Source organism: Capsicum annuum, chromosome 7 (genome assembly GCF_002878395.1).
Source record: "Capsicum annuum cultivar UCD-10X-F1 chromosome 7, UCD10Xv1.1, whole genome shotgun sequence".
Lineage (NCBI taxonomy): Eukaryota > Viridiplantae > Streptophyta > Magnoliopsida > Solanales > Solanaceae > Capsicum > Capsicum annuum.
Window position 1 is genome coordinate 201,179,305 of NC_061117.1, and position 14,634 is coordinate 201,193,938.

The following is a 14,634-nucleotide window of genomic DNA, read 5'->3' on the forward strand; positions in this document are numbered from 1 at the left end:
TGGTCAAATTTGGGCAAAAAAATTATGGTCATTTAGCACTTCCCTTCTTGTGGCTGTGGTATATGGTTTTCTAAAATTCAGTTACGATTGTGGTAGTGAATATTTAACGAAAAAGATGTGACTCGCGTGGATGTACATTTCTGCCCTTGGACATAATTTTTTGTGGGGAATATTTTGAGGGTTTAGTCGGTAATTCAAGTACTACTAGCTACTCTATTTGAGAGTGGAGAGTTGTTTTTTTTTTTAATTATTATTATTATTTAAATTGAGGGTAGGGGAAGGAGAACGGGGGAGGGGATTTCAATGTGGGGAATCGAACCCTCACCAATAAGGTGGAAGATCAGGTAACTAACCAACTAAACTACTAAGATTCTCCCACTAAGCTACTAAGATTCTCCGGGAGAGTTGGTTGAAGTAGCACATCGAATTAGGAATCTTGTTTTGGATTATTGGAATAGGAGCAAAATGATGTAAAGCCATAATACCTACTCTTACCATCCCTTTTTTTTTAATTAAATTATTGGTCCTATTTGGACCATTTTATTTAGGAGAAAGACGACACTTCAAATTAAATTATTTTCATGAAAATTTCTAGCCATTTTAATTTCTTGGCTTGTTATATACCGTTTCTATGCATCTTCTATACACTTTCTATACATATCTTATACATATAAATATTCTATACGAATATTATACAGTTTCGATATATTAATTTATACAATAATTGTACATTCTCTTTTTACACATTTTATACACTTTCTATATATTTTTTTATATATATTTTATACATATACATATTTGATAGAACCATACAATTTCTATACATAGATCTTATATAGATACATAGTCTATATTCCAATTATACCGTTTTTATATGATTATATTTAATTATTATTTCTAAACAAAAAAAAATAGAATATTTTTCAGTTAAAAAATTTATTTCAAAAAAGAAAATTGAAATATTTTTAAAAGGATCGAGTGACCCAAGTTGAAAACTGTATCAATATTGTATATAGATTGTATCAGTATTGTATATGGATTGTATCTGAACTACATGGGCCAACATGACCCAAATTAGGAAATGACTATAAAGTGAAAATACTTTATCCGACTAACCACTTTTTGGTAAAATCTCAAACTTGGGCTATTTATTTTAAAAAGTGTTACATAGTGTCCTTTTTCCTTTTATTTATGTTACAAAAATTCAAGCAGGTCCACAATTATACATTGTTCGGATAGGCCCAACTAGTCCACTTGTCATTCCATATTTATTTGTTATCTTACTTGAAATAATTATCTTGATTACTTTACTAGATCAAGAAAATATTAATTAAGTTTTTCTCATATTATCTATAATGATTTGATTTGTGAATTTTTGCTTTTGATGCATTTTGATCATTTTGTCCTTTCCTGTAATTGCTACATGTTGATTTTAGGGTGTGAATATGATTGACTCGATTTTCGATGCGGTTCGAAATGATTTGGACAAGTTTGTAATTTTTAGAGAATTTAGAAGTCATATAGTTAACTTCGGTCAACATTTGATATTCTGAGTGTTGGATGACTTTAGTCAACATCAATGGTTAGAGATACTTTTATCTCATTAAGTAATGACTACGTTAAATATGTGTATCTCTATTTGCTTTTAAAAGGTCTAGAACACTTTGTGTTTCAAGACATTTGATGTTAAATTAGAAAGAAAGGAAGAGAAAGATGAATATCGTGTGATCTCATAAGGATAGTGAGTACTATGATTGATTATTGAGTCATCACAATTTTTGTAAGGATTTATAGATTAGGGGGAGTTCCTTATACACATTTTGAGGAATAAGTGAATTGCTGCAGATTTTATTCTCCATAAATGTGATTGTCTATAAATGAGTGTTTAATAGTCCATTTCATAATATCAAACTATTTCAGAAAAAGAATACCAGAGAGAGACTTGAAAACCGCCATCTCTCTTTTGAGGTTTTAGATTTATGATAATACCATGTCTTCATATACTTTATCAACATGACTAGAGGTAAACTTAAATTCTGATGCATTCATGTGTGTATATTTATTTATACGGATATATATATTTTAGTATTTTAAAGTCTAAGAAGAATATGTATTAGCCGCAGTAGAGGAAGTAATGCATATCCATTAATTACACCATAAGACGGACGGCATATAGGTAAGCTTTTCCAAAGAGAGATGTTGGGAAACTAAATATACTCAAAGCTAAGATTCAAATTGAAAAAGTGGACTAAATTGGAATAAAACTGAAATTATTTTGGTTCCATGAAATTGTATATCTTTCGTTGTAGAGGGAAAGGATTCCTTATTAATTTTGGATAGCAACAAATGTACTTAGAAGGAGTCTTAATTTAGTAATTTGTACACTCAAAATCCTAATCATCTATCCTTTTTGTACAAAATTGAACATGTTAAATTTTCTATGGATTGGGGGGCATAGCAATGGGCTCCTCCAATGTGTGTGAGTGAGTATACATATAAGGTAAGGATCATTGTTAGTATCTACGCATACTCGGCAATCATAATTTGTGTAATTGGCTTAATATAGAAATTGTATATCAACAAAACTGAACAATAGAAAAAAAAATCACACAATTCAATAATAGTAGAATTGAGTACAATTTTCATTTTCCAGATATTTACATCTGGGTAGTAAAAATTGTTTCCACAACAGTTTACTAGCAATTTAGCCCAAGCTACAAAAATCCTCAAAGGCTATGTACAGAAAGATGACACTAAATATAACTGCTATTACGATTGATTAATTGGGACCCCAACAGCTTAAGTACATAACTTTCCTAAGAGACTCTTCAGACAACTTTGCTTTACTGTTAGCAGAAACCAAAGAAGAAGATGGAGAATAGATCTTCTTGGCCTGTGAATATGACCTTATATTGTTCTTGACATGCCGATTTATGGCTCTGATTGTGTAATTCCACCTACAAAGTCCTTGATCTTTTAGTGCCTCTACTACTCCTACGCTTAGTGCAGCAGCCCATGCTCTACTTGTTGAACTCATTTTCTAATTTTATCTTGATTTCTTGAAAACACACTTGGATATATTTGTTAAAGAAGGCTAGTGCTTTTGCAATGACTTGATATTGTGGTGTTGAATTCTCAAGGATTTGATGCTCCTGAATATATAGACAAGTGCGGCTAGATAAAACTAGAAGCTGAATTCTTGTGGTTTTGGAGCATGGTTTTCCAAATTTTCAGTTTCAAAGTGTCTATGCATGTACACTTCTACCCTCGCATATTATTTTTCATGAGTTAAGTAGTGTGTGTAGCTGGTATTACAACATGAGGGTAGAGTGTGGGCTAGTTGAAGGAGCACATTGAATTAGAATATTGTTTTGAATTGAGTAATTTAGACTTTTAATTTAACACATATTTATTTATCCTCATAATAACTTTAAAGTGAATTGATATCACCCCTAATGCTGACTTAAATTTTTTAAAAGAAACAAGAAAAAAAAATGCGTATATATTTAAAAAAAAAAAAAGAAATAGTCCCACTTATTATTATTATTATTATTATTATTATTATTATTATTATTATTATTCTAAAACAAACTATTATTATTATTATTATTATTATTATTATTATTATTCTAAAACAAACCACACTCTTTATATTTAAAAAAAAAAACGCGTATATATTTAAAAAAAAAAGAAATAGTCCCACTTATTTTATTATTATTATTATTATTATTATTATTATTATTATTATTATTATTATAAAACAAACCACACTCTTTCTTTTTCAATGCCCCCTACCCCTCACCCCTTTTCTTTCTTTTTCTTACTGTCTCACCACATCCCTACCCCAATTCTCTTTTTCCTCTACTAATTAATCATACATTTTTAGTATTAACTTAGAAAATAGTAATTCAATAATTGTTAGACCTTAAAATTAAGAATTTTCAAAGGTGTTGAATAAAAATTATCAATCTTAAAATACGATATTATCGACTTACTGTGGCCTTTTTAGAGATGCCTTCAAGATGTTTGATGAAATACTTGAATCAAATATTGTGGTTTAAGTCGAGTTTGACTCATTTTGAATTTTGAATATTATTTAACTTTTTTTAGGTGTTTGCAGGGGTGGGGGATGAATGAGTTTGTTTGATACGGGGAGAGGGCGGTGTTTGAAGGTGTAGGGATGGACGGGGGGTGTTGCAGGGGTGGGGGTGGACGGAGGATGGCCAAAGAAAGAAAAAAAAAGGATGTTTGCAGGGGTGAGGGTGGTCGGGGGTGACCAAAGAAAGAAAAAAAGGTGTTTGCAGGGGTGAGGGTGTCTACAGGGGTAGGAGTGGATGGGGATGGTGAGAGAAAGAAAGAGGGAGGGGTGGGGTGGTGGTAATTTTAAGAAGATATAAAATGGAGGGTAGCTCCGACGTGGCAGTGATGTGGCATTGATCTGTAGACAATATAATGCACTCTCCGTTGTAATAGTGGTATTATATTTTTAGAGTTGTATTTAATTTATTATAAAGTTATTAAGGAATAAGTAATTATTAGTGAAGTTAAATGATTAAAGTAAGTTAAGCGGACAAATTCAACGGTGTTTTTATGACTTTTCTCTTTTTGAATTATTGGATAGATGCGGAATGATGTGTGGTGATTTGCATAGAGCCAAAATACATAAACAATAAGGCCCGTTTAGCCATAAAATTTTTTTCTTTTTTTCCGAATTTTTTTTCACTTTTTCGAAAATTGTGGTGTTTGACCATGAAAAATCAAAAAATTATTCCGGAGTTGAATTCCAAAAAGTGAAAACAACTTGTTATTATTTTCACAATTTTTCACTTCCATTTCCTACTTTCATTATTATTACATATAACCCAATCTTTAAATTTTTACACAAATCCCTCTTATAACTACAACCAACCACCAAGAAAAAAATTATTATTTATTTTCTATGGTACAACATCATTTTTAATTATTACAGATATTCTAATTTCTTTTTCTTCTTTTAACCAAAATTTACTAACATGAAGTAAAAAATAATAAATGACAATCTATGACATAAATATATCAATTTTTGTTTTGAATGAACTATATTATAGAAATATAAGGCCTAGTACATTATGTTATTTAAAAATGAGAAATTTAATTTTTTTTTCTTTCCATTCTAATTTTCTATATATATATATATATATATATATATATATATATATATCATATAATAACTATGATTATTTTAATAAATTATTAAAAAATGGTCAATAAAGTTGCATATCAAACATAATGTAACGATCCATATTGATGATTACCTTATTTTGGTTTTATGAATTTTAAACAGAGACGAGTGTGGTAATTAACTTAACAAAAGTTTGTTCTTTTTACCAAAAAAAAAATTATTCAAGGAAAATCAATATAATCAATAAAGAAAAAGCAAAAAATTAGCACTAATCTATTCAGAAATAATTCATTAGTAATTTTTTTAAAAAAGATCAAATTCAATAAAATAATTAATTCAAGTGAAAGTAATTCAGAATTTTCATCAACAAATTTAAGAATATATAAAATATATTTATATCCATCAATCATATTTATCAAAATATATTTTCTCTATTCAATCGATTATGGTTAGATAAACTTATTTAGCTAGCGTTTGTGATATTTTTATTCAAATTTTTGAAGAATAACAATTATAATAATTAGTTTGTTGTTAATTATTTTTATCAATTGAAAACATATAAATTATTTTTCAACATTTGGTTGTATGTTAGTAGGTAAATTAGTAGTTGGGTGATTTTGATAATTTTTAAAAGTTGAGGACATAAAATCATATTAAATTTTTTTTTTTTCAAAAATCTAAAAAAAAATAAATCAAAAAGACATGGCCCAACACAACTCAAACTCCAACTTCATCTTCAACTCCAACTCCAACTCCAAAAAAAAGTAATTTTTATGGCCAAACGGCTACTAATTAAGATGGATGCACACTGATTGGGTAGATAACCTGTAAACCCACTAGAGCCTAAACCATGGGAAAGGATCTTGAAAATGAAACCACATCAATGTTGGAGGGAGTTGCTTTAATGTATCACGTGATACTCATTCGGCAGAAAAATAATTTAACAATTCAGCTTGACGAATTTGAGTTTATTTCATGGTGGATTCAAAATTTTTATTAATAAGTTTGAAAAATTAAAATAAAGTTCTTGAAATTCAAACTTGAAGCCTCAAGGCGAGTTTTGAACCTCCTAAATCACTAAGTCAACCTCTAATCTTATGTTGAGAGAATTTTAAATCTTTACACGCACATTAAAAATTTAAAAGATACTTTAAATATATCGAGCAAATTCTTATTGAGGGAATTCAATGAACACTCTGACCCTCATCTAAATCCGCCCCTGCCAAGACGAAGCTACTGGATCGGGGCTTTCACAAAAGTTAATTAAAGGAAAAAATGCATAAAGTATTAAACTTAAGCATGACATTACAAAAAATAACAACAATTTTATTAAATTACATTTTGCAACATCCATAGCATTATTTTATGTGGTCCCTATTTTTTACCCACTTGAAGAAGTTACTGTCAGTTTCCCTATTTTCATGCCATTCGCCTTCTCTTTCATTATTTTGAAAGATTTTTTTCCATTTTTTCTCCCTAAATGATATATTCCCGCTCCAATTTTTTTTCACTTTGCACGATTTTAGCATCATAGCATTATTTTATGTGGTCCCTACAATTTTATTAAATTACATTTTGTAACATCCATAGCATTATTTTATGTGGTCCCTACTTTTTACCCACTTGAAGAAGTTACTGTCAGTTTCCCTATTTTCACGCCATTCGCATTCTCTTTCATTATTTTGAAAGATTTTTTCCATTTTTTCTCCCTAAATGATATATTCCCGCTCCAATTTTTTTTCACTTTGCACGATTTTAGCATCATAGCATTATTTTATGTGGTCCCTACAATTTTATTAAATTACATTTTGTAACATCCATAGCATTATTTTATGTGGTCCCTACTTTTTACCCACTTGAAGAAGTTACTATCAGTTTCCCTATTTTCACGCCATTCGCCTTCTCTTTCATTATTTTGAAAGATTTTTTTCCATTTTTTCTCCCTAAATGATATATTTCCGCTCCAATTTTTCTTTTCACTTTGCACGATTTTAGCATCATCAGTAAAGATTATCTTCATCTATTTCAGGTAATTCTTAATTTAACTATTGCATGTTAGCATTTTTTTGGAGGGTAAATTTCAGAATTAGCATACTCTTATATATCTCAAAATCAAAATTTAAGGTTTTTGATTTTAATGGCGGAACAAACACCAAAATCACGAACATATAGTGGTATAAGTAATTCGAATTTAGTCTATGATTGTGGACCATCTTTTAATCTTGGATTAACTCAAGAAGATGTAGTAAAAGTTGTTTCAAATTCTTTACAGTCGAAGAAATCTGAGAAATCGGAGGAGATTAGATCGAAGTTTCTCAATGATCCGCTGAAGATGAAAAATTTTTTGAAAAAAAAAAACGTTGAAGAAATCGCCTTCTCAGAAGGAAAAAAAGATCAAAAAAATCAAGAAGAAAAGGAAAGCGAAAGAAATTGAATGTTTGACTAAGGTTGATGAGAATGTTCAGATCTCTTTTGATGATGATTCTGAAGATGTTAGCGAGGAAGAGGTATTTTTTTGTTCTAAATGTATTTTTGAGTAAAATGTATTTTTGCCCTAAGTAAAGATGTTGTTAAAGTTGTAAGTTATGTGTATTTTTTTTATGTAATTAATATGTATTTTGATGTTATGATGATATTTACTGATTAAATGATGATTTGTGAAGATATTGTATTGATGAGGATGTTCAGATATCTGTTGGATATATGTATTTTTAGTATATATGATATGTATTTTTCAGTGTTGGTTTCAGTTTTGATATTATAAAAATACATATGCATGTTAGGTATGACTGGATTGAATTGTGTGTCAAATAGGTATGACTTTATTTTTGACAAGGGTGTACCAAATAGGATGGTTGAGAAGTATTTCAATGGGGCAGAAATTATATAGAAAAGGCAACTATTTCTAGCATTCACGAAGAGAGTATGGGGGGAGAACAATAATGTGGATGCTGAGAAATTTGCAATCCTGTACTTCCTGTATTCATTTGTCTTATCTAATGTTGAAACTGTGGTAATACCCCGTATTCATTTCGATTAGGTCGATGGTGGAAGATATTAGGATTTTTCATGGTGTTCTTTATCTTTTAAAGATTTGGACAGAAGTTTGAACAACCGGTTGAAAGCTGGTGGTCAATTTTATTTGATTCAGGGAATGCCACTGGCTATTCAAGTGTGGCTTTACGAGTGTTGTTCAAATGTCCCACCAAAGATTGCATCGAAGGTTGGTAATCGGATTCCCCGATTATTAAATTGGAAGACGATTGCACCTTGTCCATGGTTTGAGTTTGTAATGAATGCCATGTTTAATGACGATGACAAGGTATGTTCTTTATAAATACATATGTATTAATATGTATTTTACAGTATATATATATATGTATTTTCATTTACAATTTTTTAACTGATTCTTTAACATTTATTATTTACCTATTATTCTAGGTTGTCTTTAAGAACATAGAACCAACGAAAAAGGAGTTGTCAAAATTGTAAATACCTGTCACATCCCTTTTTCGTACTCCAAAAGAAAGAATTCGTTTTAAGTTTCGAAAGGTTTTTATTATTAAAGTGACAAAAGATGAAAATTGTTTCAAAAAGGATTCATTAGTTTCAAAACTCAAATTCACCACTTGACATAAATTGGGTGTGCCAAGTCACCCATGAATATCCTTTTTCAAAATGGTTTTGACTCTATAAAACTGATCCGCGAACAGAGATTTCGGCTAAGGAATTCTGTTGACAGAGGGGAAGGTGTTAGGCACCCCTCGATCCCGTGGTTTGACCACGGTCGCTTGGCGGAGAGTATAGGCTAGTTTGACATTATGAATATATAAACCACACAAAACATGCAAAACAATCAATCAAGCAAATAAGATGAAACAATCCAAATTTAGTGTCCAGTCCAATTATACAGTCCAAAAATAAAAAATGTGTAAAAATAAATCCTACTCTGAATTAATTCTAGACTAATGCTCCACCCGACGCCTCGGGCCTTCATCACAAACGTCCTCCGGGTACATGATACCTCGGGGCATTCCCCGGTGAATAAATATATACAGATACTTCGGGGCATTCCCTGGCCAAATTATACAATTGATTCAAAAGTGATAAAATCAAACCATTCAATCAAATTTCAAACATTCAATCAACCCACAATCTCTAGATTTGCCTACCCGACCTACGTCTTGCCTATTCCAATAGGCGTATCTTGATACTACCAAATTCAATTAACGTTTATTTCAAGTCAAACAACTAATGAATCAAACTAATCAAAATTCACTAATTATATCAAGTTTTCAATTCTCACCCCACTTATTCCCACATGAATTCAAATCTTTCAATTCCTTCATTCACGTGAATCAATCAATCAATATCAACCACAGTAATCATGATTGCTCAAACACAATATCGAAATATATCACCACGTCAAAATCATCAATCAAACAAAATATTCACTCCAACACACCAAATATAATAAACATGAAATAAAAGAGGGGAATAGAATTGAACCTCGATTCGTAACTTTCAAATTCAAATATTAATCGAGTGAAAAAACGAAGACCGCGTCCGAATATCCCGAGTAGAACCTCAACAATGATCAAACCAAACTCGGTATTAAAAATAATAACTGGACAGCTCCAAAACCAGTGAAGAAAAACTCATAATACAGAATCTAAATCACAAATGTTGACACGATTTGAACACGAAAACTCCGAGGACTGACATCGCCGACGAAAATCCAAAATAGACGAACCCAAAAGCTCAACGATAGAAAACTAAAAAACAGTACAATCCGAGCTCCAGCGAACTGACAGTAGGAAAAACCAACAGGAAAAGTTAGATTTCGGCGACCCTGATATTTTCTGCCAGATTTAGCTAGAAACCAACGAAATACGGAGAAAATTTTGGGGATTTTGGACTAGACCCATTGAACGGACAAATTAGACACTGATGATACCGATTCCGGCGCAGATATCACTAGAAAAATGCAAAAAGGAATCAGGTTTCTCATCGTTTTCCAGTTTCTTCACCGGATCTCCCTCAAATAAACTTCCTACTATCGTTTTTCTTTGTTGTGTGCACGTGCATATCAGTGAGGATGTGTGTACAATTTGATCTTGAGAAGAAAAAAATTAAAGTCAGGCAAAATAAAATCCGTGCTTTTTTTTTGTATCTTCTGGTATGTGTTGCTATCTCTGTCTATGGTGAGGATGAGTGTGTATGTATATATGAAAAGAAATGGAAGATGTCCTCTCCTTCACTGTGGGCCCCGTAAGTATAAATATGTATATCCTTATCTCCATTATGTTAGTGGTGAGGAAAAGAAAATGTGTTAAGGTGGGGTGGATTGTTAGGATGAGGTGTAAAGTTAGTAGGATAGGGTTGTTATTATTTTTTTTTTTGTATTTTTGTGGGATATAATTATACGGGTGAGAACACATAGTAAGACGAAGGTAAAATGATAAAAATGCTATCGGGGAGGGACAAAATTAGGTGTCTACAATACCACAGAATGATGCAACACAACATGAATGTTCTGTTGATTCTGATGGCGACTTCCAAGATCCACCACCAAGAAAGAGAAACTAACATTCAAAGAAGAAATACAAGGTTGATTCCTCAACACCAGTAGTGAAGAAACCTATAAGGAAAAAGCAAGTAGATAGTTTTGACGAGCATACCCAAACGAGGACACCAGCTCCTCGTGCTGCAAAGGCTGATGGAATGAAGACACCAATTTTTAAGTCAATTCCAACACGGCAGACATCTTCTTCAAAAACGGCGAAAGGAAAGCAAACAGATCGGGTTATTTTTCCTCAGGTACACTCAAAGACAGATATTTATGTAGGGGAAGTAACTGTGTCAAAGACTAAGAGCCATGTTGACAAAACAAGGCTTTATTTCTAAGAAAGATTTTGATGCATTCCGCAATGAGGTACTTTTTTTTTGGCAAATATTTTGTTTTTCATGAAAAAAATTTTGTATATAGATTTTTTATCAAAACAGGTTCATCGCGAATTTAAAGGAATTCGTGGTCTAATGAGAAAAAAATTCAAAAAGTTGAAGAAAGCATTTGCTCAAAGTAAGGTAAATTTTTTCTTTAAAAATCTTAGTTGATTTGAATATATATATATATATATATATACACTTATTGGACTGCCTTATACAAATACTACACATTTTGTAAAATAACTCGTTATGTTATTGGACACAATTTTTTCAGGAGCAGGTTGAAGATATTGAAGCTGATAAAGCAGCAAATGTTGATGAGGGAGGGTTAGAGCAATCTGGACAATATTTCAGTCCTGATGTTGTTCAATCTTCGGATAATATTTCTGACGGTACAAAGGTAAATATTAAAGTTCCAAATACATATTTATTTGTACTTTTGAATTTTATATTCAAAATATAGCTGAGGTTAATAGACTGTCAAATTTGCAATAGAATTAAAGATTGACTTTGTAACAGTAAATATTATTTGGTTCATTAAAAACACTATAACATGAGACACAGTGTGTTGTTAGTTTTATTCATATATCTTTTTAACACTGTATATATATTTTTAACACTGCATATGTATTTTTTAAAACTACATATGTATTTTTAGTTTTATTCATATGTATTTTTTAACAATGCATATGTATTTTAACAATGGATGATTATTTTGTTATGTTCTATAATATGTATTTTTGAGTATGATGTTATATATAAATATGTATATTCTAATAAAAAAAAAAAACTTTGACTCAAGTATTAATAGGTTATTTTAATTTGTATATGTATTTGTAGCAACAACATGCAGATAAAGATCCTGAACTCCAGAATATGGATTATGTTTGTACTGAAAAATCACCACAACAATTAAGTTTGGAGGTTGATCAGGAATTGGAGGCAAATTTGCTTGGTAAAAAGGTAAATAATTAAGTTTCATATATATATATATATATATATATATATATATATATATATTCATTTGAATTCACATATATAAACAGATGCAAGTACATATTTGTTTGATGTTTTGATTTTTATACTTGTTTTCAAGGGGTGCATTGTTTTGCATTCTGAAAAAATGAATGTTGAAATTGATTCTCAACAATTAATCCCTGATGAGCTTCTCCAAAGTATAAATTTGGATTACTTATATTCTGAGAAGGTTGTTCAACATGATTGTCAAGTATGTATAGTGATGTTAACTTTATCTTCATGTCATGTAATAATCACTAGGAAAATTAAATTTTTTCTTTCAGTTTTTGGCAGACCAGCGATGAGAAAATTGATGAAATAATTTTGTCCGATTCACAATTCACAATCCCTGATGAGATGTTACCTAGCCTAAATGTGTATCAAATACAAAGTATCATCATACATCCATCGGCAAACCATCAAGAAGAATATCATCATGAAATTTTGGATGCAAAAACTTCTGAGACTAATATTGAAGATCATGATCAAGTATGTATCTAACTATTATATATTTTGAGTTTATTTAGGTTCAATTTGATGGAAAAATGTAATATTATTTTTTCAATCTTTTTGTTAGATCAACAGAGAAATCACTAATTCAGAGGTAGAACTTGATACCGAGGAGCAAGTTAGAACACCTCCTAATACACAAGAAGTAACCAATGATGAACAGAGAGATGAAAAATTATGGCCTGATTCACAAAACATAATCCCGGATGAGTTTCTACCTAGCTTGAATTTCTACAATCATAAAAGCATCATCATTCATCCATCCGCTAATTGTGAAGTAAAAACTCCCAGACCACCATCAAAATTCAAGAAATCGCCATACACCAAAAAATTTGGTTCAGCTGATGGTAAGTACAATAAGATATATATAATTTTTTATGTAATATGTATTGCAAATACGTTTGTCTTTATTAAGTTTTTATATTCTACAATTATATAGGGAGCTCAGCAGGGGTAATACGCATATTCCCCCATAAACATCCATTTTTATATCACCCGATTGATGGGATAAAAGATAGAAAGATTGTGAAGAACTTCACGGACTGGATTTCTACAGACCTATTAAAAGTTACTGCTAAGAGGTTGTTCTTTTGAGTAGTGAAAAATTATTTTTTTGTATCAATACATGTTTTCATGGTTTACCAAATCCTTAAAATGCACAGGAAAGGAAAAGTGGATCATTATAAGAGGGGAAAATCAGAAATTTCAAAGATGCATTTTGGTGTTGAGACTGTGGAAGTCAAAAACTGGTTCTATACAATGGGATTTGCAGATCAGACATGGACAGACTCGGTTAGTATATTATTTTGAAATAAAAATTTTTCCATTTTGTCTGTAACAATACTTAAAAATACATATTAGGTTACATTGAAATACATTTGGTTTAACGTGTCTGTATTTTTAAGAATTCAAAGTATGATATAGTATACTACATCAAATACTGTTGCATATACTATGCAGATAACATTGTCTGCATGTAACTAAACTTTAAGAATGCAATTTTTGATACACAAGTCATCTACATTAATATAAAAATTGCATATGTATTTTTTACTTGCATAGACTGTAATATTTAGAATACAATTTTTTTTGAATGCTCTAAAGTTTGTCGTATTCACTAATGCAGCATATTGATGTCTTCTTTTACTACTTGAGGAAGAAGTCGAAGTATGGGCCGCATAGTTCGTACAAAAATGAGCCAAACAAATCATACAAATACAGTACAGTTGACTGCAACTTTATGAATGTAATTAGATCGTTGAATGATGTATATTCTATGAATGCTCAAAATCTTAAAGATGGAGGTCAGGAGCACCATCTTATGGAATACATCAATGGTTTCCGTATGCATGCCGCAGTGCCATGGCATACAGTCAAAGACATTTTTATTCCGGTCAATATAAAGGAAAAACATCACTGGGTTCTCGCGGTTTTATCATTTTCAGAGAGGTGTATATTCTTGTATGATTCATATGAATCCAGTGGTCATTATGCGACTATTCTTGCTGAGATCGAGAAAATAGCAAAGATTATTCCATTGTGTCTCTAAGCATGTGATTTCTATGTTAAGAAAGGGATTGATCATCAAAGTCATCCAAGATACAAAGACAAAGAATCCTCAGATATGTTTGATGTTTTATTTCAAGATGATTTGCCTCAACAACCCAGTGGAATCTTGTAAGTTTTGAAATTACATATACCAAAACTGTATCTTTGTACAAAATATATTTCACCATTTAATCAAATTTTTTTTTTTTGTAGGGACTGTGGTGTGTTTATGGTTATGTATGCAGAATGTCTTTCTTATGGTCACAAAGTTATTGCGTCTGAGTTCGACCCCAACGCACTCTGTACAAGATATGCTGCACTTTTGTGGGATTATGGGATTCGAAAACAAGAAGCAAATGCCATTAGTGATGTCGAAGCACCCGTGAGGCCTGCAAGGCAAAGTAGAATAACTAGTGTCACTGAAGTTGTTGATGTATGATGGTTTATTG

At 30.9% G+C, this 14,634-nt stretch overlaps 2 protein-coding genes across 2 annotated transcripts; one reads left to right on the forward strand and one right to left on the reverse strand.

The window, feature by feature from the left end:
• Nucleotides 1-2,595: 2,595 nt before the first annotated feature.
• On the reverse strand, nucleotides 2,596-3,219 carry LOC107856786. The gene has a single exon (XM_016701758.2). It carries the CDS (start codon nucleotides 3,035-3,037, stop codon nucleotides 2,780-2,782), a length of 258 nt encoding a protein of 85 aa, XP_016557244.1. The 5' UTR covers nucleotides 3,038-3,219; the 3' UTR covers nucleotides 2,596-2,779.
• A 7,666-nt stretch (nucleotides 3,220-10,885) lies between these two features.
• On the forward strand, nucleotides 10,886-14,186 carry LOC124885867. Its single transcript, XM_047394120.1, has 9 exons — nucleotides 10,886-10,981; nucleotides 11,168-11,248; nucleotides 11,385-11,510; nucleotides 11,951-12,073; nucleotides 12,422-12,616; nucleotides 12,705-12,984; nucleotides 13,077-13,218; nucleotides 13,300-13,429; nucleotides 13,764-14,186. Exons 1-9 carry the CDS (start codon nucleotides 10,886-10,888, stop codon nucleotides 14,184-14,186), a joined length of 1,596 nt encoding a protein of 531 aa, XP_047250076.1.
• Nucleotides 14,187-14,634: the final 448 nt, after the last annotated feature.